This window comes from Brassica oleracea, chromosome C6 (genome assembly GCF_000695525.1).
Source record: "Brassica oleracea var. oleracea cultivar TO1000 chromosome C6, BOL, whole genome shotgun sequence".
NCBI lineage: Eukaryota > Viridiplantae > Streptophyta > Magnoliopsida > Brassicales > Brassicaceae > Brassica > Brassica oleracea.
This window is the reverse complement of record NC_027753.1, coordinates 28,950,973-28,975,179: the sequence shown is the minus strand read 5'-3', so window position 1 is coordinate 28,975,179 and position 24,207 is coordinate 28,950,973. Positions and strand designations below refer to the sequence as shown.

At 39.4% G+C, this 24,207-nt stretch overlaps 9 protein-coding genes across 15 annotated transcripts in view; 5 read left to right on the top strand and 4 right to left on the bottom strand.

Moving 5' to 3' along the window:
* Positions 1 to 75: 75 nt before the first annotated feature.
* On the top strand, positions 76 to 3,132 carry LOC106301118 (UDP-glucose:glycoprotein glucosyltransferase-like). 2 transcript variants are annotated; one of them, XR_001262159.1, is made up of 3 exons: positions 76 to 423; positions 2,428 to 2,583; positions 2,667 to 3,132. XR_001262159.1 is itself a non-coding variant. In XM_013737443.1 (3 exons), exons 1-3 carry the CDS (start codon positions 2,309 to 2,311, stop codon positions 2,817 to 2,819), a joined length of 318 nt encoding a protein of 105 aa, XP_013592897.1. In that variant the 5' UTR covers positions 2,138 to 2,308; the 3' UTR covers positions 2,820 to 3,132. The 2 variants fall into 2 exon arrangements, 1 of the variants encoding a protein (XP_013592897.1); XM_013737443.1 differs by lacking the exon at positions 76 to 423 and adding an exon at positions 2,138 to 2,317.
* On the bottom strand, positions 446 to 2,054 carry LOC106301117. Its single transcript, XM_013737442.1, has 7 exons — positions 1,855 to 2,054; positions 1,681 to 1,783; positions 1,475 to 1,595; positions 1,268 to 1,389; positions 1,071 to 1,192; positions 827 to 986; positions 446 to 756 (listed from the first exon to the last, which is right to left on the bottom strand). Exons 1-7 carry the CDS (start codon positions 1,979 to 1,981, stop codon positions 642 to 644), a joined length of 870 nt encoding a protein of 289 aa, XP_013592896.1. The 5' UTR covers positions 1,982 to 2,054; the 3' UTR covers positions 446 to 641.
* Positions 3,133 to 6,510: 3,378 nt separating the features above from the next.
* LOC106300033 (protein OBERON 4) lies at positions 6,511 to 10,262 on the top strand. The gene is made up of 2 exons (XM_013736078.1): positions 6,511 to 9,486; positions 9,575 to 10,262. The coding sequence occupies exons 1-2, from the start codon at positions 6,606 to 6,608 to the stop codon at positions 10,138 to 10,140; spliced, it is 3,447 nt and encodes a 1,148-aa protein (XP_013591532.1). The 5' UTR covers positions 6,511 to 6,605; the 3' UTR covers positions 10,141 to 10,262.
* A 197-nt stretch (positions 10,263 to 10,459) lies between these two features.
* Positions 10,460 to 13,122, top strand: LOC106300034 (GDSL esterase/lipase At1g71250-like). Of its 4 annotated transcripts, none has more exons than XM_013736080.1 (6): positions 10,460 to 10,498; positions 10,621 to 11,823; positions 11,906 to 12,033; positions 12,123 to 12,365; positions 12,448 to 12,703; positions 12,784 to 13,122. In XM_013736080.1, the coding sequence occupies exons 2-6, from the start codon at positions 11,274 to 11,276 to the stop codon at positions 13,005 to 13,007; spliced, it is 1,401 nt and encodes a 466-aa protein (XP_013591534.1). In that variant the 5' UTR covers positions 10,460 to 10,498; positions 10,621 to 11,273; the 3' UTR covers positions 13,008 to 13,122. The 4 variants fall into 4 exon arrangements, with proteins under 4 accessions (XP_013591534.1, XP_013591536.1, XP_013591535.1 ...); XM_013736082.1 differs by having other exon boundaries at positions 10,495 to 10,979; positions 11,602 to 11,823; XM_013736081.1 differs by having other exon boundaries at positions 10,495 to 11,225; positions 11,307 to 11,823.
* A 430-nt stretch (positions 13,123 to 13,552) lies between these two features.
* On the bottom strand, positions 13,553 to 14,659 carry LOC106298718. The gene is made up of 3 exons (XM_013734862.1): positions 14,319 to 14,659; positions 14,097 to 14,229; positions 13,553 to 13,868 (listed from the first exon to the last, which is right to left on the bottom strand). Exons 1-3 carry the CDS (start codon positions 14,579 to 14,581, stop codon positions 13,725 to 13,727), a joined length of 540 nt encoding a protein of 179 aa, XP_013590316.1. The 5' UTR covers positions 14,582 to 14,659; the 3' UTR covers positions 13,553 to 13,724.
* An 828-nt stretch (positions 14,660 to 15,487) lies between these two features.
* LOC106300737 lies at positions 15,488 to 18,287 on the top strand. Of its 2 annotated transcripts, XM_013736943.1 has the most exons (10): positions 15,488 to 15,622; positions 15,942 to 16,033; positions 16,118 to 16,169; positions 16,274 to 16,350; positions 16,420 to 16,541; positions 16,670 to 16,752; positions 16,907 to 17,006; positions 17,190 to 17,645; positions 17,745 to 17,851; positions 17,951 to 18,287. In XM_013736943.1, the coding sequence occupies exons 2-10, from the start codon at positions 15,961 to 15,963 to the stop codon at positions 18,159 to 18,161; spliced, it is 1,281 nt and encodes a 426-aa protein (XP_013592397.1). In that variant the 5' UTR covers positions 15,488 to 15,622; positions 15,942 to 15,960; the 3' UTR covers positions 18,162 to 18,287. The 2 variants fall into 2 exon arrangements, with proteins under 2 accessions (XP_013592397.1, XP_013592399.1); XM_013736945.1 differs by lacking the exon at positions 15,488 to 15,622 and having other exon boundaries at positions 16,278 to 16,350.
* Positions 18,262 to 21,781, bottom strand: LOC106300736 (serine hydroxymethyltransferase 2, mitochondrial-like). 2 transcript variants are annotated; one of them, XM_013736941.1, is made up of 15 exons: positions 21,575 to 21,781; positions 21,465 to 21,500; positions 21,291 to 21,377; positions 21,099 to 21,220; positions 20,922 to 20,998; positions 20,693 to 20,817; positions 20,492 to 20,584; positions 20,306 to 20,398; positions 20,002 to 20,199; positions 19,815 to 19,919; positions 19,603 to 19,668; positions 19,406 to 19,483; positions 18,979 to 19,090; positions 18,741 to 18,851; positions 18,262 to 18,657 (listed from the first exon to the last, which is right to left on the bottom strand). In XM_013736941.1, exons 1-15 carry the CDS (start codon positions 21,650 to 21,652, stop codon positions 18,509 to 18,511), a joined length of 1,530 nt encoding a protein of 509 aa, XP_013592395.1. In that variant the 5' UTR covers positions 21,653 to 21,781; the 3' UTR covers positions 18,262 to 18,508. The 2 variants fall into 2 exon arrangements, with proteins under 2 accessions (XP_013592395.1, XP_013592396.1); XM_013736942.1 differs by lacking the exon at positions 21,465 to 21,500 and having other exon boundaries at positions 21,575 to 21,768.
* Positions 21,782 to 22,584: 803 nt separating this feature from the next.
* Positions 22,585 to 23,763, bottom strand: LOC106297944 (uncharacterized protein SLP1-like). The gene has a single exon (XM_013734072.1). It carries the CDS (start codon positions 23,761 to 23,763, stop codon positions 22,585 to 22,587), a length of 1,179 nt encoding a protein of 392 aa, XP_013589526.1.
* A 41-nt stretch (positions 23,764 to 23,804) lies between these two features.
* The window catches only part of LOC106299944 (putative nuclease HARBI1), a 3,535-nt gene continuing 3,132 nt past the window's right edge, over positions 23,805 to 24,207 (top strand). Inside the window, exon 1 of the mRNA XM_013735970.1 lies at positions 23,805 to 23,998. The gene's annotated coding sequence lies outside the window, so the exon portion shown is untranslated. The remainder of the gene's footprint in view (positions 23,999 to 24,207) is intronic.

Below are 24,207 nucleotides of genomic sequence, written 5' to 3'. Positions count from 1 at the left end.
ACCTAAGTTTGTTGCATCACAGGGTAAGCATGTGAAGAGGGACTAAAACAAGGATGAAACTGAGTTCTCGTGACCAAACATTACGGGAAATGAACATTACGTGTCTGTTGAGAAGACTCTTGTCTCTGTTGCTAAGCTCAATCACTGTTTCTTTCTCTCTCACCAAAGGCACTGGGTGTTTCATATTAAATTATAGAAAACTGGGAAGATTGTTTCTACTTTCAACGTTTCTCCTTCTCAAAGCAGTGCATAAAACTTGACTCTTGAGAAGTGAGAATCTTGAGGAGAGGCGATGTCAGGGACTGCTCTGAGCAACAGTTGTTCACTGGAATGAAGATGGGAAGTTAGGCGGATTCAAGGTGTCGTCTCTGTTATTAGGAGACTTAACGGCACTTCCTCCTGATAACACTACTTGACACTTCTGTAAGTGTTGATGATTTCATTAGGGAAACTTGTATTCCAATTTTAGTTGAAGTTTTGTATCATAATAACATCAAAGTGTTGTTAGCACTATAAAACGTTTGCATTGTCATAAGATTACAAAGCTCACGAGTTTCAAATTGAATTATCAACCTCCACCCCCCTCCTATACTCGGCTAAAACTAGTAAAAGATGGATCTTACATTAACCACCAACATAACCTACCGAGCCTCTTCGACTGCTACGTTGGTGTAGGTACACTCGAAGCTCTCTTCCTCTGTTCCTTTCCCTCTACTCCTCGTCCATGATATCTTCCATGTCTTATACAAGCTAATCCTGTGTTCAGCAAAAAAGGGGTTAAAGCATGAAGTCCAAGAAAATGGATTTGATCATTTCATATGTATACCTCTCGGTTTGAACGCTTCTTTTAGCGAGCATGAGGGTAAGGAAGACAGGGACCATGGCAGCGCACACATGTTTTATAGAATGACCACTAAGAATATGATGAGTCCAGCTATATATAGGCTTATCTGCAGCTTCTTCCACCTTGGCTAAGAGATAGAATCCTGAAACCCAATTGAAGCTAGAATAAGAACAGCTTTCAATCTGAAGAAGATATCAACTCAACAACAGTGAGTGAGTACACTAACCTGCAGCCCATAGCCAATAGGTGGAATGTGTATACATTGGAGGCAAGAGAATAGCCATAAGTGGAATGACAATGCAGGGAACAAACTGGACTAAAGCATATGGACGTAGATCATCGAAAAACCTGCAAATTACACCCTCACAAGTTACCATCTACAAGCGGTTCTTATCGAGACCCACTCAAAAGTTTAGGACTTGCCTCCAATAGAGAATGCTAACAAGGCCAACGAGAAGCAAAGGGACGATGGAGTAAGTGCCCTTGTGCTCATCAATCCTCTCGATCACAAATATAGCCATGATGGACGTGAAGGCAATAGTCATCTACTCCAAAAACAAAGCATACACCAGTGAGAGAGAGAGAGAGAGAGAGAGACAAAGAGAGACACAGAAGAGGAAAGAGCCATACAGGAAGGCGATCCCAGACGAGGCGAGCATCATCAGGGTGGAGATGGTAGTAAGAAGATCCGAAAGCAACAGCAGCCACACCGACGAAAAAGCAAGTCCATCCCAACTTCTCACCTCGCAAACTGTTTTCCATACACAGAAAGATTCAATTTTTGAAATCCGTTTTGTTCACTAGGAAGAAGATTGACGAAGTAGAGATTGACTGACCTGAATCTGAAGTAATCGTCTGGGTAAAAGCAGAGGACGAGGCCGATGAGGCCGATGATGAGGAAAGGGAAGTTGGAGATGACGTTCAGAGCATTCGGGATCCCTGAGATTGATGGATCGTAAGATAAAACCCTAGAAGAAGATGATGATGATGAGAGAAAGAGGAGAAGTTACCAAAGAAGGTTCGTTGATCGGCGAAATCGTGATAGGCCTGAGATTGAGGGATGGTGGGAGTGACGATCATCAGAACGACGAAGATTACAATCGCTGCTCCCCATGAGTATATCGTCCTCTTCTTCATCGTCTTCTGATGAGAGATTCTGAGCGCTTGACTCTTCCTAATTTTGCTTCACTGACTTTTCTTTTCCGTTTTGAGGTAATTGCGATTGCTCAGAATTACAACAAAGGGTAATGTGGTAAATTACTAATGGATCCTTAGATAATCTAATCTACGAGTATTCTATTCTATGATCCAAACAGTTTGTTCAATATCAGGCAAATTGTTCAATATGGTTTATCCAAATTTTCTGGTCTAGTTGTTAGGCACCTATATATAACCTTTCTTTGATGGTCGCACCAGCGTTTTCCTTTATTTGAAAGCCTTGTCTTATCCTAACACAGTTTCGAAATGGCCGCAGTCAGTATATTTGTGTCTTGAATCTAATAACATTCTACTGCTGGTTTGGGGTTATCTTCTTGACTTCTATGTTCAAACTTGTTGATTGGCATGGATTTATCTTGTTTCAGGATCTCCCTAATTACGCTCAGCATACTGTTCCTATATTTTCACTTCCCCAAGAGTGGTTGTGGTGTGAAATCCTGGTGTGGAAACGCCACAAAATCCAAGGCCAGAACAATCGATATTTTTGCAATAATCCCATGACAAAGGACTCAAAGCTTCAGGTAACTGATGGTTTGTACTAATCTAGATGCTCCATATCGACTAGAATGATTAAGGATTTGTTAAATGTTGTGTTCTTCCACAGGGTGCTAGAAGAATAGTAACTGAGAATGGCCCGATCTTGCTCTCGAGGCACGGAAATTCACAGCAAAAATCTTGGGTGAAGATACGGAACTCAACGAGCCTGTCGCTGCTGCGACAGAAAATCCTAACCCTCTCCTTCAAGCGACATCTCTGAAGATTCAGAACAAGACCTGGAATCTAAGGCAGAACTGTAAATGCAGGTTCCTCTAATTTCAAAAGAAGAGAAGAAAACTTTATTGCTAGGTAAGGTTTCTAGTTTTTTTTTTTTGAAGTACCAGTTTCAAAGACACATTTCAGCAAAACTGTCCTGGGAGAGTGAAGAATCAACTATAGTTTGCATTTTTGCAATGTTCTAAACTAGATAGGCTCAACATTTTGTGAAGTAGATCAACCTTGTGCAGAAGAATAATCTCAGTATAGTTATGATTAAGTTTCACTACTTTTGCAATTTGCAAATGATAATAAAATTCGACACTGTTATGATTAATAAGCATTTTTTGTCCGCAATATTCTGCTTGAAAACATACATACTATAACATTTAACAATGTTATACAGTCTAAATAACCTCAACTTGAAAATATTTTGGGAAACATCATCAATACACAGAAAATGTTTATGTAGACAGATATATATTAGGCATGGACAACCCATTTAATATAATTTCATACCAAAAACAAAACCCATTTAATATAATCTAATTTATTATGGGTTTATTGCTGAAATAGCCATTTTTCAGAGATAAATTAAGGTAACTAACACTGATTTTGACATAATTTAATGTCTGTTTTTTTGCTCACTTTTCAGCCGGTTATCTCCCTTTAAGTTACAAGTTACCAGTTACAATTGTTAAAATAGGTGACGTTGTGCTTTTCTGTCAAATATAATCACGTACATACATATACAAAGGTGAGACGCCAACTATTTATCACGTATGATAGTTACATTATAAAGGAAAATAAGGGGATACTAAGTGTACACGTTTTACAACTTATGGAAACGTAACGGAGAAACCAATTTCTTAACAATGCAATTATATATGACGAAATAGAATAGGCGACGACGTAAAGGCTAAATAGCATGGAAATAAAATACATAAATGAATATGTGTTATAACCTATTAACTAATCACTAATCCTACAGAGGAATATGACCCTTAATCCAATATGAACCCATGTCACCGAAAGTGTGAAATTCCAGGCTGATGCATTCATAGTCTACCTAAAGCGCGTCGAATATAAACTCAACCGAAAATGTGAACTAGCAGGCTGATGAATTTTTATTCTATATGACCCGTGGAATAAGAAAATTTAAAATTGCCAACTACAAATGACAAAGCCAATTTTGTAGACATAAACGTATGTTGATATGGATATGGCTTTATGAAGCTGGTAATTCTGGCCCCAAATGTCAACACAAGTCGACTATAATTCAAACACTCTCAAGTAATCACTATACCCAAACATGGAAATATAAACCCTAAACCCAAATATAAACCATAAATTCAAATAGAATGGAACAAAATAAATAATATAATATGAAAGTTCAAGAGTGTTCGATTCCATACCAAAATAGTATATAACACCAACCCCATACAACCCCTCAATAATTAACCATATAGCAACTCCACCATAAACTCCTAAATACTTAAATTTAAACTATAATCACTAAATCCTAAACTATAATATAAACCCTAAACTCAAATATAAACATTCAACCTAAATAGAATGGAACTAAATAAATAGCATAATACATATTGATGAAATTATGAAATGTTTATGATATCATGGAAGAAGTTAATGCTAACCTCAACCTTACCCCTTTCACCAACAAAATACTATACCATAAACCTTAATCATTAAACTCTAAACCCAAATATAACTCATAAACCCAAATATTAAAAATATGTAAAATAATTAATTTCCTTAAATCATAGACCTAACCCCCAATCTCACCCACCCTCTAAATTCTAAACCTTAAACTTTATTTACTAAACCCTAAATTCAAATATAAACCTTAAACCCAAACAACAAATGTAGATGTGGTTAACAAAATTTGTGTGAAGTTTACACTTATGTGGATCGGGTTAACGAAGTGATAAAATTGAGTTTTAAATTCTTAGTTTTGATCAATACGCATAAACTAAGATTCATAGCAATAATACAACAATAAAACATAACTTATGCTTATGCACTGTACAATCATATTTCTATTATATGTTCTGCGTATATAATAGAATACAACAAATAATAAAGATTATATACTCCATTTCACATGAATGGTCTTTCCATTTTACGTACACACGATATATTTCACTTATATACACATTGCATCATTACATATAAATGAAAATATATTCATCAGCTGGCTCAAATCCCGAATAATCTACTTGACAGCCTAAATCTTCCATTTGTAACCTGAGAAACAAGAGAAAGATAAATGTGTTAGGATTCATATAACAAGGTAAATGTAAAATAAATTATATAGTATAACAATAATATGGAATGGAAACTCTGTAAGACGTAACGATATGCATAGCTCACGATCTTAAACCACACAGGAGAATAAGAAACCTATCAACTAATCATGAAACCCTACACGGAAATATGACACTTAATTCAATGTCAATCCCAATCTTGCAATGACGAACTCAATATTCCGAAACTGACCCCTCTCCAATCATCACTAAACCCTACACGGAAATGTAAACCCTAATACCCGTATAAAAATAAGTAAATATAAATACAAGTATGAATTCAGAATCTAAAGAAGGTGATATAAAACGTTCGAATTGATTTCATTCAAAATCAAATGGAATATAAACGTCTATATTTTATTCTATTCCAAGTCAAATGGAATATACCTAACGGATATCATGTCATTTCTAGACGGTGAAACCCGTATGTAACGCAAATGCTATTCTATATCGAAACAATATTACTACACCATTTACTATGCATATGAGATAAAAACACAAGTGGAATAGTTGATTTGGACACAGACAAAGAGAATATGAAGATAATCTAAGGAAAAACACGGAGAACTTACAGGAGTTTCAAAGATCTGAGAAGAATCGAATTCGTGAAGTTGAAGAGGAAGGTTGTGTTACTAACCGCCGGTGAAACACTAACGCGGAAGGCGATTGACAAAGGAATACGAAGGAGATGTAAAAGCTTTCGATTGCATGCGGATGCGAGGCGTTGGAGGAAATCGGCGTCGGTGACCTTTCGACTTCGAGAAAGTTACCAAATGAAGTATAAAATGGGAGATGTGAGGTAGGGGAAGACACAGTTTTACTTTTGTACACAATTAATAATTAATAATTTTAATTTTATTTTTCCAGGTTGCGCCGGTTATACGAATAGGTATTACAGTATTAATATATATATTTAACGGCGTGTATCGGATTGTTAGGTTAAATGGTTAGCGTGTGAATTACAGTTTTTTTCATGGTTATAGGTCCAATTTCCCATTTATTATTTGGATCCGCGGACTATCCATTCTATCATAATTTTATTTGGGATTAGGTATATTTGGACATAATTTTTGAAAAAAGGAAAAGAAAAGGGAAAATGGTCAAATGGGTTGACACCTCTAGTCAAGATCCACTGATTGATATTGTAATTAATCAAAAAGTAAATCGCCTCGAACCGGTTAACAACTCGATCCACTTTTACATCCTACTCGCACTAATCAGCGCGTGCAATCACACAGATATCTCATGCGAAGATCGTTTTAGACGAAGCATCCTACACGCGCTAAAAGAATCGAGTGGTGGAAGAACGTGGGGGTGCTATCACTGTTCCAAACCGGAGATCAAAAAGATGTGTCGCTGAGAATCGTTGACTGGAGGATACGTCTCTTCTTCTACGTCTCTATTTCCGATACGTCTCCCTAACCCTAATCCTAATCCTAATCTCTCTCTTTCAAAAAAAAAAAACGATGAAGCGACTAAGATCCAGCAGCGATCTCGATTCATACACCGATAATCACACCAACGTCGACGGAGATCCTCCGTTCAACTCCTCCGACCGCCCTATCTCCGCCTCCTCCCACCGCTGGGGTCGCAGAGGGCCCTTATCCCCTTCTCGATACGACCGCGACCGCGGCGACGATCCCGCCGCTGGATTCTCGAGGTCCTTATCCCGAAGGCGATCTAATCTCGACTTCGACGGTGGTAGTAGAAATCGAAGGATTAAAGATCCGGATGTGCGATTCGGCAGAGAAGACAGGCTTCTCCATCGATCTGAGAGCGCTTCTTCGAGGAGGGCGTTTCCGAAGGGGTTTCGCTCCGAGAGAGAGAGGCCCAACAGGGAAGCTAGCGTGTCGTCTTCGTGGAGGAGGTTTGGTGGTCCTGGGAATGATTTTGGGAGAGATAGGAGAGGTCATTGGGATGGCGAGAGGGAGAGGGAGAGGGAGAGGGAGAGGAGTGTTAAGTCTCCTTCTTGGTCGAGAGACTCGAGTAACGAGCAGGTGAGAGTGAAGGTGGATTCGAGGAATTCGAGGTCTAGATCTAAGTCTTTAGCTTCTCCGACGTGGTCTAAAGACTCTGGGAGTGAGCAGTCTAAGAGTGTTGGGAAGAAAAGCGAGGAGGTGCATGGGGGTAAGAGTGGTAGCGAGATGGAGGAAGGAGAGCTGGAGCCTGAGCCTGAGCCACAGTCTCAACCAGAGACCGTATCTAGGGATACTCAAGACCCTTCCTGCGCTACTGGTGATCAAAACAGTGAAAGGATTGGTAGCAGCTTCCAGGAAATGAAGGAAAACGCTGACTTTGATGATGATAGGGAAATGAAAACGGCTGAGAGTACGATGGGTAAGGAAAGTGTTGAGAAAGGGGATAATGTGGCTGAGCATGCGACAGAGAGCATGCATACTTCTCAAAACAATGTGAATGATAGCTCTACAGCTTTGGCTAGTGAACATGAGGTTAGCGATGACAGAAACACTGCTGTTGTCAATGAGGTTACAGATGTGGTCGATGATAAAGAAGAGGGATACCAGGAGGAGCATGAAGTGAAGTTGGAAGAAAGTCTTTATCCTGCTGTTGTTCCTGAACAGTCTCAGGCAGAGGAGCTTAATCGAGTGAATTGTAGTGATGGTGACGCCAACGCAGCAGAAGTTGAATCCCCAAAACGTGTTGAGGAAAATGCTCTAGGGAATACACCGTTTGTATCAGATAGCAAAAATTTGGATGTCCCGTTCGATGATTTACATGAAAATGCTGTCTTTTCTGAAAGAAAGCCTGAGGATCTTACTGACAGGGATAGAGATGAAGATGACAACTTCGGTGGACCAAGTACCAGAGGATTCGAACTGTTTTCCAGGTCTCCCGTCAGAAAAACAAATAAAACTGAGCAGTCAGGTGTCAATAAGTCAAAGGATGAGAAGTTGTTGGAGCCACTGGATCTTTCACTTAGCCTACCAGATGTGCTGTTACCAGTTGGTGGTCAGGATACTAATCAGCCTATGGGTTCACCAGTCCGTTCTGGAAGTGTTCGTTCTATGACAGACACGTTTCGTACTGATTCCGAAGGCTTCACCATGTCTATGTCTTTTTCAGGTTCACGTTCGTTTAATCACAACCCAAGCTGTTCGTTGAATCACAACATTGGAGATAATGAGCAGTCAGTTCATAGCCGGCCTATATTTCAGGGTATAGATTGGCAGGCCCTGTCTCATAATGACCCAAGGTACAACGAGACTACAGTCTATCAGAAACTGATGGAGAATGGAAATGGTTCAGTTCCTCCTCAGTCAATGAAAGGTATTTTAATTCCGGGTCAAGCTGATGAAGAGCATCTTAGATTGACCGATGGGAGCTCTAAGGCTGTAGATAGGGTTGAGAAACAGTTCAGTTTCCAGAAAACTGTTGATGTTAGATCAGCTGGCTCTCTCGAAAATGGTTCTAAGCTCCATGCTGAGAAGAAAAAAGCCATGGACTTTTTTGGTGGCAGCATCTCCGGGATAAGTGGCATTAACGCTGGTGGGGATGAATCTTTTGAGATTGTAATGAGATACATTCTCTCCGATTCGATGCATGTGATGACCAAGAGGTTTCAAGAGATGACCACGCGATACATAGCTAGCTTGAAGGAATACATCCGGCAGATGATGATGAACAAGGATAAGAATGCACGGCTTGGTGTTTTGCAAGATGCTCTGCAGAACAGGACTGATATTACATTGGAACTGCTTACAAAATCGCATCGTGCTCAGTTGGAGATCTTGGTCTCTCTGAAAACTGGACGTTCTGATTTCCTTGAGCTGGACGACAGTATCTCCTCTGCCCACTTAGCTGAGATCTACATGAACATGAGATGTAAAAACCTTTCGTGCAGGGTTTTGGTGCCTGTGGATGAATGTGATTGCAAGGTTTGTTCAAGCAAGGATGGGTTTTGTAGTGCTTGCATGTGTCTTTTGTGCTCAAACTTTGATATGGCATCCAACACCTGTAGCTGGGTTGGGTGTGATGTGTGTCTTCACTGGTGTCACACAGAATGTGGGATACGAGAATCTTACATCCGGAATGGGATCAGCGCTTCTGGTGGCCGAGGAACGACCGAGATGCAGTTCCACTGTGTCGCCTGTAACCATCCCTCGGAGATGTTTGGCTTTGTAAAAGAAGTGTTTCTGAATTTTGCCAGGGAATGGAAATCTGAGCGGTTTTGCAAGGAACTGGAATATGTCAGTAAGATATTTTCATCAAGCAAAGACTTTAGAGGGAAACAGCTTAGACAAGCTGTTGATGCTATGTTAGCAAGTTTGACAAGTAAATTGATAGACCTTCCTGAAGCATGCAATAAGATATTGGGTTTCATTTCAGGTGTGCATAACTGTCTTTATCTGTTTTTTTTTTAATTACTTAAAAAATTGTCATTGCTGATCATCATCACTTTGCTTGGTAATGGCAGACTGTGATTCCTCCACACCTGGCGAAGCTTGTGCGCCGTTGAGATACGAGCAGCCAAAACCAAGGCACGAGAGGGGAAGCCCTAGTCAGGACACGGCATGGCTGAGATCGGTGTGCTCAGAGAAACCGCATCACCAGCCGAAAAGATCAGCAAGTATAGTTGATGGATTCCACATAGAGAGACAAGGCGAAATATTTGGAGTGGAGACGGGTTCGAAAAGGGAAATCCCAACGGAACCTCGTTTTGAAGAACTAGAGAGCATAGTGAGAATGAAGCAAGCAGAGGCAGCGATGTTCCAAGGGAGGGCGGATGATGCAAGAAGAGAAGCAGAGGGGCTGAAGCGAATAGCGATAGCGAAGAAGGAGAAGATAGAAGAAGAGTACAAGAGGAGAATGGGGAAGCTGAGTGTGGAGGAGGTAGAGGAGAGGAAGAGGGGGAAGCTGGAGGAGTTGGTGGCGATGGAGAGAGGGCAGAGAGAGTTTTACGAGATGAAGATGAGAATGGAGGAAGAGATGAGAGGGCTTCTCACCAAAATGGAAGTGACTAAGCGTACTTTGGCCCTGTAATATTTATAGTTATTTGTAGCAGTAGTAATGATATGTAATCTACACTCAAAAGTGGCACAGCTTAATGTATATTCTGATTTTAAGGGTCACTGTTTCTTATTGTAGAAAAAGATTAACACCAACAGGTACGTACTTTGTATCAGTATTTTTTTTTACTTCTCCTTCAGGAGGAGATTGAAGATTTGATGCAAAAGGTGATGAGTGGCCTTTCGAGACAGCCAGCTGTTGTAAGTTGTTAAAACGCAATCCAGATCTCTGTGTATGTTCACCTCCATTGTGGTGAGAATCTCTTTGTAGGTTGAGAACTTGAGATGGAGCAAAAGGCAAAGGCTATCCATGAGGATATATAACAAAACATGTGAGCATCTCTGAAATCCAATAATATACTTCCTTTCGTAAGGCAGATAAAGAACTGGTTGCACAGCCGTTGTTTTTGGTGCTGCATCTCATATTTCTTGTGTGAATGCTTTAAAAGAACAGTGTATGGCAAGGCAGCTTATCATTCTGCAGAAACACATCAACTGTGCTATTGAAAAAGGATGAGAAACAGAGTATCCTTTAGATTCTATTATCTTAGCGCATTTATCATTTCATTGAACTATTCTTTTGCTGTAGAAATGTCCACCAAATTCCCACTGAATACTTCTTTTGGTGTCAAAATGTATTTTCATTTTCAGCCAGTTGTGTTTCTTTTGCAACACTTTCTTCTCGCTATTATCTAGTGATTTAGGAATAGGGGAAAGAATCATGTGATTTGTTTGCCATTGATAGTGGTCTTGACAGGTAACTAGCATGTGCTGTTATATAACTTGGTTACACGACTCGAAATCTCATGTCAGGTAACTACTAGCACTGGTTTTTCTCTCTATTGCAACCGTTCTAGTGACTGTCCGTTGCATGTATTAGATACAGGAGTTGCTCAAGAAATGCAGTCCTAGGAAGTACAAATATCAAATGTAGTTAAAAATGATTCTCTTGTTTGGTAGATGTATATGATAAGTACAAAGCCCTATAGATATTAGTTTTTAATCAAAACCTCTCTGTATCTCATGAATAACCTAAGTGCCAGTTCAGCCCTTTAACAGGTAAAGACTGCTCACATTTCTTGACCTTGGTTCTTTTAAGATAATCCTATGCTCATTATTTTTCTTGATCTTTATCTGAAGAAGGCGAATACACGCGTCATGGTCTTGTCTCTTGCATATGCAATTCTAGCTTCTTCTTATGAATTTTCAAACATGATGCAACCTTATTTACTCGTTTACATGCAAGCAGCCGAAATGAAAAAGAGAGCCGTTACAAAAATTGAAACAGAGAATCCGGAAGATAACTCCTATGTGTCACATGCTCCATGTGTTTCCTTAGAACCTTTATATAACAACCTTTCCATAAACACATTTCTAAATTCAAAAGAACAGAAGCGAGAAAAAAAAATGATGAGAGGATATGCGTTTATTATAGTTGCAGTGGTGGCGTCTGTTATAATACAGCAGCCTGAGTTGGTGAACGGACAAGCTAGAGTTCCTGCCATGTTTGTGCTCGGAGACTCGCTGGTCGATGTTGGGAACAACAACTTTCTAGTAGCATCCATAGCTAGAGCCAATTACTTCCCTTATGGTATAGACTTGAACTTACGTCCTACTGGCAGGTTTAGTAACGGCATGAACTTCATTGACTTGCTTGGTAAGGCTTTATACACTTTTAACAAAAGTCTCTGTCAAACAATCAGTTTTGTCTTACTGAAAAAAACTGTTCTGTAAAACAGCTCAGTTGTTAGGAATCTCATCGCCTCCTCCCTTTGCGGATCCAACCACATCAGGCAACAGAATCCTTGGAGGAGTTAACTTTGCATCTGCAGCTGCTGGCATCCTTGATGAATCAGGCCAAAACTATGTAACTTCTGAGCTTTCTCTGTGTCATACACTTTTAAATTGGTGTATAGTGTTTATTGACAAGAGGGTGGTGATGGCTTTAATGTGCAGGGAGATAGATTCACCATGAACCGGCAAGTGTTGAACCTAGGGACGACCCTAAGCCAGTTAAGAACAATGATGAGTCCCCAAAACTTAACGGATTACTTGGCAAGATCGCTTGTGATTCTCGTTTTTGGAAGCAATGACTATATCAACAACTACCTTATGCCTAGTCTCTACTCCTCCAGCCTCAGATACAGACCGCCTGAGTTCGCTAACTTACTTCTCAGTCAATACGCTAGACAACTTCTTGTATATTAACATCAAATCTTTATAATAGTATTATTATCCTTCAATGAATCTTCTAATAACCATTTTGAATCCATGTGTGCAGACTCTATACAGCCTAGGTCTAAGGAAAATATACATAACTGGAGTAGCGCCACTAGGCTGTATACCAAACCAAAGAGCCACAAGCGTTGGACCACCCGGGAGATGCGTTGACGCAGTGAACGAGATACTAGGAACATTTAACCAAGGGATAAAATCAATTGTCGACCAGCTGAACCAAAGGTTACCTGGAGCCATCTATGTATACGGCAACACATATGGCGCCTTTGGTGACATGTTAAACAACCCAGCTGCTTTTGGTATAGTCTAGATTACATGGCTCCTAAAATGAGTTTCTTCTATGCTTATCAAACGATGTTTATATATATGTGTGGTACAGGATTCAGTGTAGTGGACAGGGCTTGTTGTGGGGTTGGGAGGAACCAAGGACAAATCACATGTTTGCCGATGCAGAACCCTTGTCCTAACAGGTCACAGTATCTGTTTTGGGATGCATTTCATCCTACTCAGACTGCTCTCTCTGTTCTGGCTAGACGAGCTTTCTATGGACCACCTATCGACGCATATCCTGTCAATATCCAACAGATGACTCTCCTTCACTAGTTTTTTATGTGTTTGGTTTTAGGTTTTTAAAGTTTGTATGTTATGATACTTGAACTTGTGTATAAAGCTGAAACAAAAATGTTTTTTATCGTATAATAACATGTGATAATGAAAATGAGCAGAGCCCCAAACTATAAAGCTAGTTTCAAGACAGAGCATATCATGTTTTGATGCACAAAGATATCATATGAGGATTTTGCAAGCTGCATAAGGTCTGAACAAGGATCTTGTATCCATTCTGTCTATAATTTTCTAGATCAACAAGTACTCCCAAGACTTTCTAAAAGATATAATATATGTTGCTGCTTATCAAGAGATAGTATGTAAGATAGTTAACTCTTTCAAAGTAAATCTAAAGCTGCTGTTATGCGTTAGCATGACGTGTATCCTTCAAAACGCTTTCTGCAACTGTTTACCCATTTTAGTCTTGATTCTTTCTAAGCCTGAGTGTATTGGAATCGTACAATTCTCAGTAGCCATTGCTGCAAACTTAAATAAAACTGGTTTAAGTCGCAACCTTGAAAAATATACGCAGCATGAGCTTCTTTACATATAAGTCTTTCGAGGCTCATCGCATAAACCGATTTCAAATCCAAAGGGCATCAGTAGATACAAAACTTGCCTTCCCATAAGTTTTACCTTCAACGACTATTGCTACCAAGGCAGTGGGAACACCCAAAATATAGTTTGTTCACATGGTTAAAAAAAAGCATGATTTCACAAAGCATCCTCGTGATAGAGATGAAGCCCCAATCCAAGTCTGGCACAGGCACGGCGAAACGCCATTGCTTCAGCCTTTTGCACAGGATCACCATAGCCTTTGTCATTTACAGAAGTGGTGCCTGTTGATTCCCTGTAAATCTTCACAACACAAAAAACAATTGTCAACTTTAGCAGCAAATGATTCCAGCTAAAAATGAAAAAAAAAAAAACACACAAGACAGTGAGTAAGAAACCAAAACTCCCTAACACGGAGTTGGGCTTTCTCAACAATCCTCTCTAAGTCTGAGCTGTGTTGGCTTTAAGGGTTTAGGGTTTAGTACTAAAGGCTTATCAGTAAACAATAAGCTAAAAGAAGAGGGGGCATACCTCAGCATCAGTGCCGTAGAGAGTGACACGATAAGCAACAGTGACGGTGTTACCATCGGGAGAGTAAGTAACACTCCGAACTTCACCTGACCATTCAGGAGCATGCAGGTTCATAATCCGATTCACAGTATGCCTGACCAATCATCACAACATATGAGTAAGTACCAACACACTCTCTCTCTCTCTCTCTCTCAGAAAAGAGAAGAAGACTAAAACACAAACCAAGGAATGTATTTCATGGAGAAGCCATCTTCGACGCGGGTCTTGATGGCGGAATCTGGAACCTTTTTGTTGAGCTCCTTGAGGATCTTGGCGAGAGGTCTCCCGATTCCTGATGTTGGTACGTCGTTCTCTGCTTCTGAGCAGAATCCGCGACATCTCTTCGCCGTTTCCCACGACCAAGTCCTTGGACGAAGAGTAGCAGCTGCTCCGCTCCTCAACGTCGATGTAGCCGCCTTGAGGCGTAACCCTAGACTCGCCGCCATTTCTTTCGCCGGAGAAAGTGCTCTGCTTTAGGGTTTTAGATGTCTTGTGAAACGGCGTCGTTGCAAGGGTGGTTTAGATGTCTTGTCCCGCCGACTCTTTTATACTATTGATTTAGAATTTATTTCGAAGTCCAACTGGTTTAAACGCAGCGGTTGCGGGTGAGGGAGATTGCGGATACGGATAGTTGCGGTTTCAAGAGTTATTAAACGGTTTGTATGACAGACACAACGTTTGAAAATTGTTACGTTTGCGGAATATTTGTGACTGGTTGATTATAAGATATTGCAGTGGTTTAATGATAAATTATCTATATTAACATATTATAACATTATAAAAATATAAAAAAGTACTTTTGTAATAAAATATAATAATTATCAATATAATATGATTAATAAAAATATTATGTTTATTTATAAAAAATTTAAATTAGTTGAAAGTTATAATTTTAATAAAATTTGTTTCGAAGATGTATATTAAAACTTTTTAAAAAATATTTTATTTCGTTTTATATATGTGTATATCTTTATGTATGTGTTTATATTAATGCTTAAAAATTCTAATAAATAGTTAGTTTAAAGTTTTTATAAAAAAAATTATGATATTGTTTGTGAATTTTAATTAATATATAAAATATGTATATATTTTTATTTATAATATTTCCAAATTTTAAAATATTTTTAAAAATAATTTTATATTTATCTTTTCACCCGCAACCGCAAATGATAGGTGGAACCAGCTTTTGATTTTAAGAAGTTCGGAGCGGTTTGGAGCAATTTGTAGCGGTTTGTATGATTGTTCCGGAACGCTGTCAACCGCTACCGACCGCAAAAGCTGTTATTAATCGTTCAATTAATTTTAAATTATTAGGCTTAATTAATGCAAGGGAGCAAACGACGTCGTTGCAAGTGTTCTCCGGTCTCGTCTTCGGAGAACTCTCTCTCTCTCTCTTTCTCGCCGTCGTGTCTTTTAGGTGAACTCTCTCTCTCTCTCTCAAGCTCACGCGTCTCTGTCCCGTGCTTTCCTCTAAGCTCCAGCGTGAGGTATATCTAATTCTCTCTAATGATTAGTAACCTTTCTTCTAGTGATTATGTTTCTGGGATTGCATCCAAAGTGATTAACTAGTGAATTCGATAATCCTGTACCTCGGAATACTTACTTAGACAAAGCAGCCTGACCTGGGTTTTACTTACTTACTACGATGCCTAATGAATCTGTAATGTAATGTGGAAGTTGCTCTTTGGTTATAAAGTTAGAACCTTTAAGTTCTCTAAAGCAATCTTACCAGTTTCCCACAGAGAAAGCTGGAGTCTTTCCTCTGTTTTCTCTCACTAATTCTTTGTGCTATGAACCTATCTGCAGATAAGGCTGAGGTTAAGGAATGGATTCAAGTGCATGGGAAATCATCCATATACCTGATAAGCCTGCATTCTCACCTGAGCATCAGCCCACCTGTATGCTTTCAGTCTCTTAAGAGTGGTTTCTCATTTTTTTGGATTGATCTCTCAGACGTCTGCTTGTGTGTTCTTTGTACACAGTGAAGGTGTATGCGAGTGTAATCAAGCCCAAATGTGCCAATACTATAGTGAGGTTTGTTATGTTGTTTCCACTCTGATTCATTGCTGTAATCTCATGCTCAGTTTCTCTCGACTCTGAGCTATAACTAGAGAGTTTTTGACTTTGCTATATAATAGGCAGTTATGTAAGATTGCTCCTCTTGAAGATCTTCGTCATGTTAAAAGGGTGCGGAGGAAGATTCTTCCAGATCATGGTATCTCTCATTTTTAGCTTTTTTTTTTTTTTGGTTCGTTGAGGTCTTGATTGCAAGCTTCTTGTACAGGGGAACCTCAGTTGACTGTCATCTTATGTCTAGCACCTGAGCACAACGATCATTCGAAGGAAATGCCACCTGATGTGCAGAAACTCGTCGGTCCCTATGAGTTGAGTCCTTTTATTACGGAAGTGGGTGCTTGCTTTTTCTTTTCTTCTTTTAAGGCTTTTTGTACATTTAGAATCCATGTCAAAATATTTTTTTGCTCATTGATTTATATTTTTGGTTGGATCTTATGTTTCTGCTATAACTACGATAGGTATGCAAATATGCTGCAGTATCGAAAGAGGAGTGGGAAGAACAATGTAAGATATGGCCAACTTCATTTCATCCTCCAACCTAGTAAGCTCCATGCCCTTTTCTTCAGATTCTGATTTCTTGAATTATATTGTGACCAAAAGCTCCATGCCCTTCTCTGCATTAATGTAGCAATAACATGTCTTTATTTATAATGATGTACTCACTTGGTGTTTTCTTTTGCATTTGAAAATAACAGCAATATAGATGGTATAGGTGGATTCAGTGAGGAGGACACACAATCAATCTGCAAGTTCATGAGTGTTGCCATTAACTTGGCAGTTTCTAGTCATAAGCCTGTAAGTATTTTGCTTCTTCCCTTTCTATATGATGCAGTTATGAAGTTCTGGACAATAGATCAGGCTCTCTGTATCACCCTCTCCTATTAATCTGTTTTGATTTTTCACATATCATCCCCTTTTTGTATTGCTTCAATCCGTTTTCTCTTGAACAAATTTCTAAGCTTTTGATGTATTTTTCAGCTTGTAAATGCTGCAGTAATAGTTGATCCTTCAGTTAAGCGGATAATAGCTACCGAAACTGATCAAGTATATCCATCATTTCCTTGCGACATGACTACCTCAGAGACCATTCCCTTCAATGGAACAGGGGAATCTAATCACTGTCAGAGTATAGATAGAGTGATTAACGGTAGTTCAGAGATATGCTTAAACGGCGTACTTGAAAAACTGAATGGTTCGTCGTCTGCTGTTGCTTGTCTGAATCCTTGGCAATGGAGCTTGCATCCACATGATGCTGATAAGTGTAGCCAATGGCACCCTCTAAGGCATGCTTCCATAGTTGCCATTGAATCATCTGCAGCAAGAGATAGGCATCTGTTTCCCAATTCATCCGAGGGTTTTAGTCTGGATCATTCGCAACCCTCAAATGCTGATTCACCAGCTAAAAAGCAGAAAACAAGCAGTAACAGTCCAGATGTAAGTTTATTCCAAACCAACATTTTTGAATGCTCTCCAAGTGCTTTCTTTGACTAGTAGTAAAGCTGTCTCTCTTACACTCTTGAGTGTCACCAATAGGTCCAAAATGACAGCAGCAGAGAAGCAGCTCTTAGAGATGCTTCAATTGAAAAGCCCTACCTCTGCACTGGTTATGACATTTTCTTGCTTTGGGAGCCTTGTACAATGTGAGTTTCTTCATACATATATGCATTACTCTTCTAATAAGAGCAAGTTTTTGAGAATCTGATGAAGTTGTGAATTATGTTCCTGTGTATGTATACAAGGTGTGCTATGGCGCTCGTGCATCAAAGAATAAAACGAATATTCTATGCTTTTCCAAACCCCACGGCAGGCGGTCTCGGGAGTGTTCATAGACTTCAAGGAGAGAAGAGTTTAAATCACCATTATGCAGTGTTCAGAGTTTTGCTGCCTGGTCATGCCCATAATGCACTAGAAGAGATCAAGGGTCTAAAACATGTTACAGCCGAGTCATAGTTGTATCACAAGTTCTACACTGGGAAGGAAGCTGATTCTCTTTGTTCTTGTTCTTTCCAATAACTTTAAGAATCTTAAGTCTTACTGATTTATTTATATAGACCAAAATGAATCTTCAGAAACTTATTGGTTAAATGTGTTTATCTTACAAGGATGCATGAGTTTTGTGAATCGTATCAAAACTGCTATAAATTCATCTCAATACATTTTATTCTCAACACAAAATGAAAAAGAAGAAGAAAAGGAGATAGCAAATGAAAGACGTCGATTCTGTGTCTTATCAGAACGTGAATGTAACTCTCTTTGAGAACATTTGCTACCAATGTGGATTCACTTGACAAATGAAACTACTCTTTGTATCTCATCGTGTCTTTCTCGAACCCAATGGTTGGGAACTGTTTAGCATATTCTTCAACCATCTCACGCAGCTTTGCCATCTCTGACTGTAACTTCTCATTTGATTGCATTGTTGCTACAAAGTCCTTCAGCTTCGTTCCTGCATTACACCATTCATAGATCCCCCAATTTTCAGAGAGCGTGTCAAAAAATAAATAAAAACGGAACCACTTATTTATATACCTTGAGACTCTGCCTTGATCTTCAAGGCTATCTTGACGGCTAAATCAAAGTATTCAGCCACTTTTGCAAAATCTTCCTCAATGAATCCTCTTGATGTCAGAGCTGGTGTTCCTGTTAGAAGAACATAAACGATTCTTTCAGTGATCACCAGGTCCCTAGTAAGTACCAGCATGAACATGCACTACTTTTTTGACATACTAACACTTTACTTCTTTCAGTGTTATTTTAAGAGCCTTACCCATACGGATGCCACCAGGAACCATAGCAGAAACATCACCGGGAACAGTGTTCTTGTTTGCTGCAATATGTACTGATTCTAATACTTTTTCCACTCTTGATCCATCTATTCCCTGCAAAAACTCAATTTCGGATGAGATCATGCATTGGCAGAGAAAGTTAGCAACACCTATGCACTGCTTAGTGAGGTTCAAAGTACAGAAACAAAACATTTAGATTTGAGTAGCTACATGCAGTGTCCGTAAAAAATGATATCACACAATACATATGAGAAGCAAGAAGCCATACTTGTTTTAGTTTATCGTATTAAAACCAAATTCTTGAGTTTTAACTTATGTTCTCTACAACCAACCATATAAGACGAAAGCCAGCATTTCCATCTAGACATTAAAGGGTTCATACAATAATAAGATAAAAGTGAGAAGTACCTTATTTTTCAAATTCACCAAAACTAAGTGATTCTCAGTGCCTCCAGACACTAAGTCATATCCTTTTGATAGCAAAGTCTGCAATTACAAAAGAAAAAAGAGATGATTACACTATGCTTATACTCGGGTGTTCCAAACATGGCAGGCTATTTGAGTCATTTCAACAAAGAATATGACAATCAGCAAACACGTCTCACCTCTGCGAACTTTGAACAATTACGGAGAACTTGATCCTGGTAGGCCTTATACTCTGGTGTTTTCACCTGTAATGAAGGAAATCAACAAGTCAAAAGCATCATCAAAGCGAACAAGAAAATCCTAGATTAGACCTTAACCAGAAGTGAGAGGTGTTCATGGGTAAATGTTAGACAATAGAATATAATCAGTAAAAAGAGTTTGATGATCGAACCTGCTTCAGAGCAACTGCTAGACCTGTTATAGTGTGATTATGTGGACCACCTTGCAGTCCAGGAAAAACAGCTGCGTTAATTCTGTCTTCATAGTCATACATGACCTGCCATGTAGAGATATGATTAAATACAACTAAAATTAGCCAGACAATTCATCTAAAACATGACTTGAAAATTGAAGTCCACCTCTTTTCCTTGTTTGTTAACCTCTTTCAACCCCTTCCTAAAGAATATCATAGCCCCTCTAGGACCACGAAGCGATTTGTGAGTTGTAGTGGTAACAACATCTGCATACTCAAAAGGAGAAGGAATCACACCAGCAGCCACCAACCCACTAATATGAGCCATGTCAGCAAGCATAACCGCCTTTTGCTTGTCACAGACCTGTAAATGTGTAATGAATCATCTTGAAAAGTGCAATACACATTTAGTTAACATGCAAATTTGGTGCTTATACTTCATCACACTCAAGAGTAGAGACAGTGTTTACCTTTCGAATACGTGCATAGTCATATAGACGAGCATAAGCACTTGCACCCGCAACAATAAGTTTCGGTCTGAAAAGCACGGCACTCTTTTCTAGCTGCGAATATATGATACCAACATGTCTCAGTGGTATATTTGGTAACGATTATACCATTAAGCATTAAGCTAAGATGGCTATTAACTAGCAAACCTGATCATAATCAATGTAGCCAGTGTTCTCATCCAATCTGTATGGCATTGTCTCAAAAAAGATGGATACAGCAGATATTTTCTTCGTGTCAGTCTGCACAATGAAAAGAGAGGGAAAAGGATACATTATCAATTCCACATGGAGATGAGAGTGGAAGCCGAAAAACTGACACTATGCTATAGAGATTATATTCAAGGTTACCTGATAACCATGAGAAAGATGGCCACCGTGAGGCAAGTCAAGTGCCATGATTCTTTCGTGAGGTTTCAGAAGTGCGGTGTAAACTTGGAAGTTAGCTGGTGATCCTGATAAAGACTGCACATTGACTACACAAAAAAAAGAGTAGCTCATGTCACAAGTGTCACCATTATTGAAGTTTGGTTTCTAATAGGATATGTTTAACTATGTCAACTGCATAAACTAGTAGTACCTCCCCATTTGTAAGGATCTAATTGAAAAGCTTCAAGTGCGCGTTTTTGACATAATGACTCAGCCATGTCAATGTACCTATTTTGACAAGATGGAAAACAATCTTGACGATCAGAGACTTAACAACAAAATGCAAGAACACCGTTGTAAGTATAACAGGGGCAAATGTTATACATACTCATTGCCTCCATAGTATCTAGCACCAGGGTAACCTTCACTATACTTGTTAGTCATAACAGAGCCAACAGCTTCCATAACCGAGGCAGAGGTGAAGTTCTCTGACGGTATAAGCTCAAATCCCTGAAAACCAAATCAGTATAAAGCTTCCACCTTTCAACACCCTTCAACGTGAATAATCAAATATAATAACCTTCCATTGCCTAGCCTTCTCGAGCTCGATGATATCTGCGATTTCAGGATCGATTTCTTCAAGAGGTGCATTGAGTTGTCTTATCCACTGATCAAAGAAACAAAGATATAAGCTGATCATTATAAAGCATCTCTGATTCAATGTAATATGTAAAGGAAAAGATGATATCTTTACAGTGGAACGAGATCTCTCCGAGGCTGGCGTAGACGACTGAGAAGTTAAAGGGATCAGAATCTAACAAAGAGGATACAAAAGATAAAAGCGTGAAAAGTTGGAGATATAACCATGGAACGGAAGGAACCGCCATTGGAGAAGATGGGCTTCTTGAGGGAAGAGGAGAGTCTGCGAAGAGCCAACGCCATCGTTTCTTTCTATCTCTCTCTCTCTCGTCTGTCTCTGCGTTGTTGTGTGTGCTCAGGACACTGACACTGTACAAGGAGGGTTTGTGGTTGGTGAGAGCAAAATCCCTGGGAATTTGTCATTTCAGTTCAATTCGGTCCGGTTCTTCGGTTCTAGAACTATAAAATCCGTTTGAGTATATATGAAATTCAGTTTGCTTTTGGTTTGATTATTTCGGTTTTCGGTTTGTTTGGGATAACAAAGTTGCAAACCAACCAATATCCAAAAAAACAATTTACGGATCCAATTTTGCTTCCCGTTCAGTTCCAATTTGGCTTCCCGTTCAGTTCCAATTTTTGGATAATTTAAGGCAAGTTTTCGGATAATTTATAAGATAATTTAAAATTATTCGGATAAAAACAATCAGATGATTTGAGTTTTTGGGTAATTGGGTTTTCCGACTCCAGAGATATATATGAATATATATGATCTGTACGTATATTTATGAAATCCGGTTTGGTTTCAGTTTTGATTCGGTACAGTTCAGTTTTAGAGAAATGTACCCAACACTACAAATCAGTTATCAAGACACATAGATTGGTTTCCAAAGTAAGTAACTCAAGTATCTGAATGGTGTTCTTACCATAGAGTGCTTCCAGGTGGGGAAGGTCCTTCTCCTTCAGTGTTGTATGTAATGCTTGCAAAAGACTTTGGTCGAGAAGGGCATCTACATCCTTAGGGGTGAGATTATTCTGCTTCTCAGTATTAGCTTCATTAGCAGAAACTTCATCTGCTAAGTTCAGCTATGGGGTAAGATTATTCTGCTTCTTGTCTATAATCCTGAAGGTGGTTAAATTTGATCTTTATCTGAACTAGAATTTTTATTCTGTATAAGATATTCAACTGCCTTTACAGTACAAACTAAAAAGACAGACCAAAAATGAGGCTCTTGTCATCAAAGCGACAAAACGAACATAACAAATATAGAGCTTATCAATAACAGAAGCCAAGCCAAGTCGGCTTGCTTCTCTGCTAAACCTATCAACTTCCCAAGAATCACGGCTACAATCGCCATAGCCCCAAACCCAACACAGATGGTGAACACAACCACACCTTTCTTCTCCATCCACTCCATCTTTTCCAAAACTTCCTCCAACTTTTCCATCACTTTCTCCTTCTCATTCTCACCCTTCTCAAGCTCTGTCTCCACTTTTCTTCTCCACTCTCTCATCTCCATTGCCTCTCTCTTCATCTTCTCTTCCCTCTCCTTCATTTCATCTAACTCTAGACTCATCTCCCCCACCTCCTTCTCTCTCTTGATCGCCTCTACATCCATCTCCTTGAATATGTTCATGTATCTTAAACTAAGTTCCTCCAAGTAACTCTCCAGAACTGATAAACTCAAGTCCAACGACATTATCTTCTGCATGAGTATATTCAGCACTGTGTCCCCTGGCATCCTGCTTCCTGGTTGGTGATGTTTCAGCTCTCCCACTGTATCCATCAGCTTCTTTCTCTCAGTTGATACTTCAGCTTTCACAACCCCACTCTCTGGTGATGTTTCTTGTTCCTTCTCCTTTTGTTTACTCCCATCCTCTATCACTTGGACTGGCTTCTCACTGTCTCTTTCTTGAGTGAGTCTCACTATGTTTTCGTCTTGAATAGATATTAAATCCTCCAGCATTCGTTCCACAGCGTCCACTCCATAGACTTCTAGTAAACTCAAGGTGCAGTAAAACTCTGAACCGTAATGACTTAAGAAATTCACCTTTAGATATCTCACCCATTGAGGATCCACTAGTGTAAAGTTCTGCTCATTCTTCATGTTCAAAGCTGTGAAGTTCCCAAGATGAACCCAAGCATCACTAGGATAAACCAACGTTCCAAGAATCTCAAACTCCTTCAGATTAGATGAGTAATGCTCAAAGTTTGCAATCTTGATTGTGTTCACCAGTGTTTCTTCTGAAAGTTCTATTACAACGAACTTGTCTTCAGTGGAACACGGGTTCATGAGATACTTGTCGTTGTCTGGGCTTAAGATGCTTGTGGCTCCTTTTGATTCCTTGTTAGAAGATAAGACCTTTGCTCCTTTTGAAGCGGCTGCGTAGTTGTACTCTTTTCCACCAGGTTCCATCCTGTGAACCACACAGCTGACTTGGTTTGCTAAAGAGGCCCTGTTCGTTTCGTAAACTGGACGCGGCATCCAGATGCAGACGCGGACCGATGTTCGTTTGGCTCGAAACAGGAGGCTAAGTTGGACGCGGCATCCAGATTAATTTTGAAAACTCATCCGGATTTTTCGGGATTTCTGGATGAGATGTTTGAACGCTTCCAACTACACCAAGCTCATCCAAAAGTGCTAAAAATCGGTAATACCCTTATTTTATTTTAAAAATTACAAAGTCTTGCCATTAATTTTTCTAACCTAGATCTGTCGCCGTCTTCAATCAAAAGCAAATCTGATCTCCTTCAACCTCTGATCTCTGCAACCATGAACCTCTGATCTCTCTTAGCCCTCTCTCTCTCAAACCCATCTCTCTCTCTCACGCAGTCTCTCTCTCGAACCCATCTCTCTCTC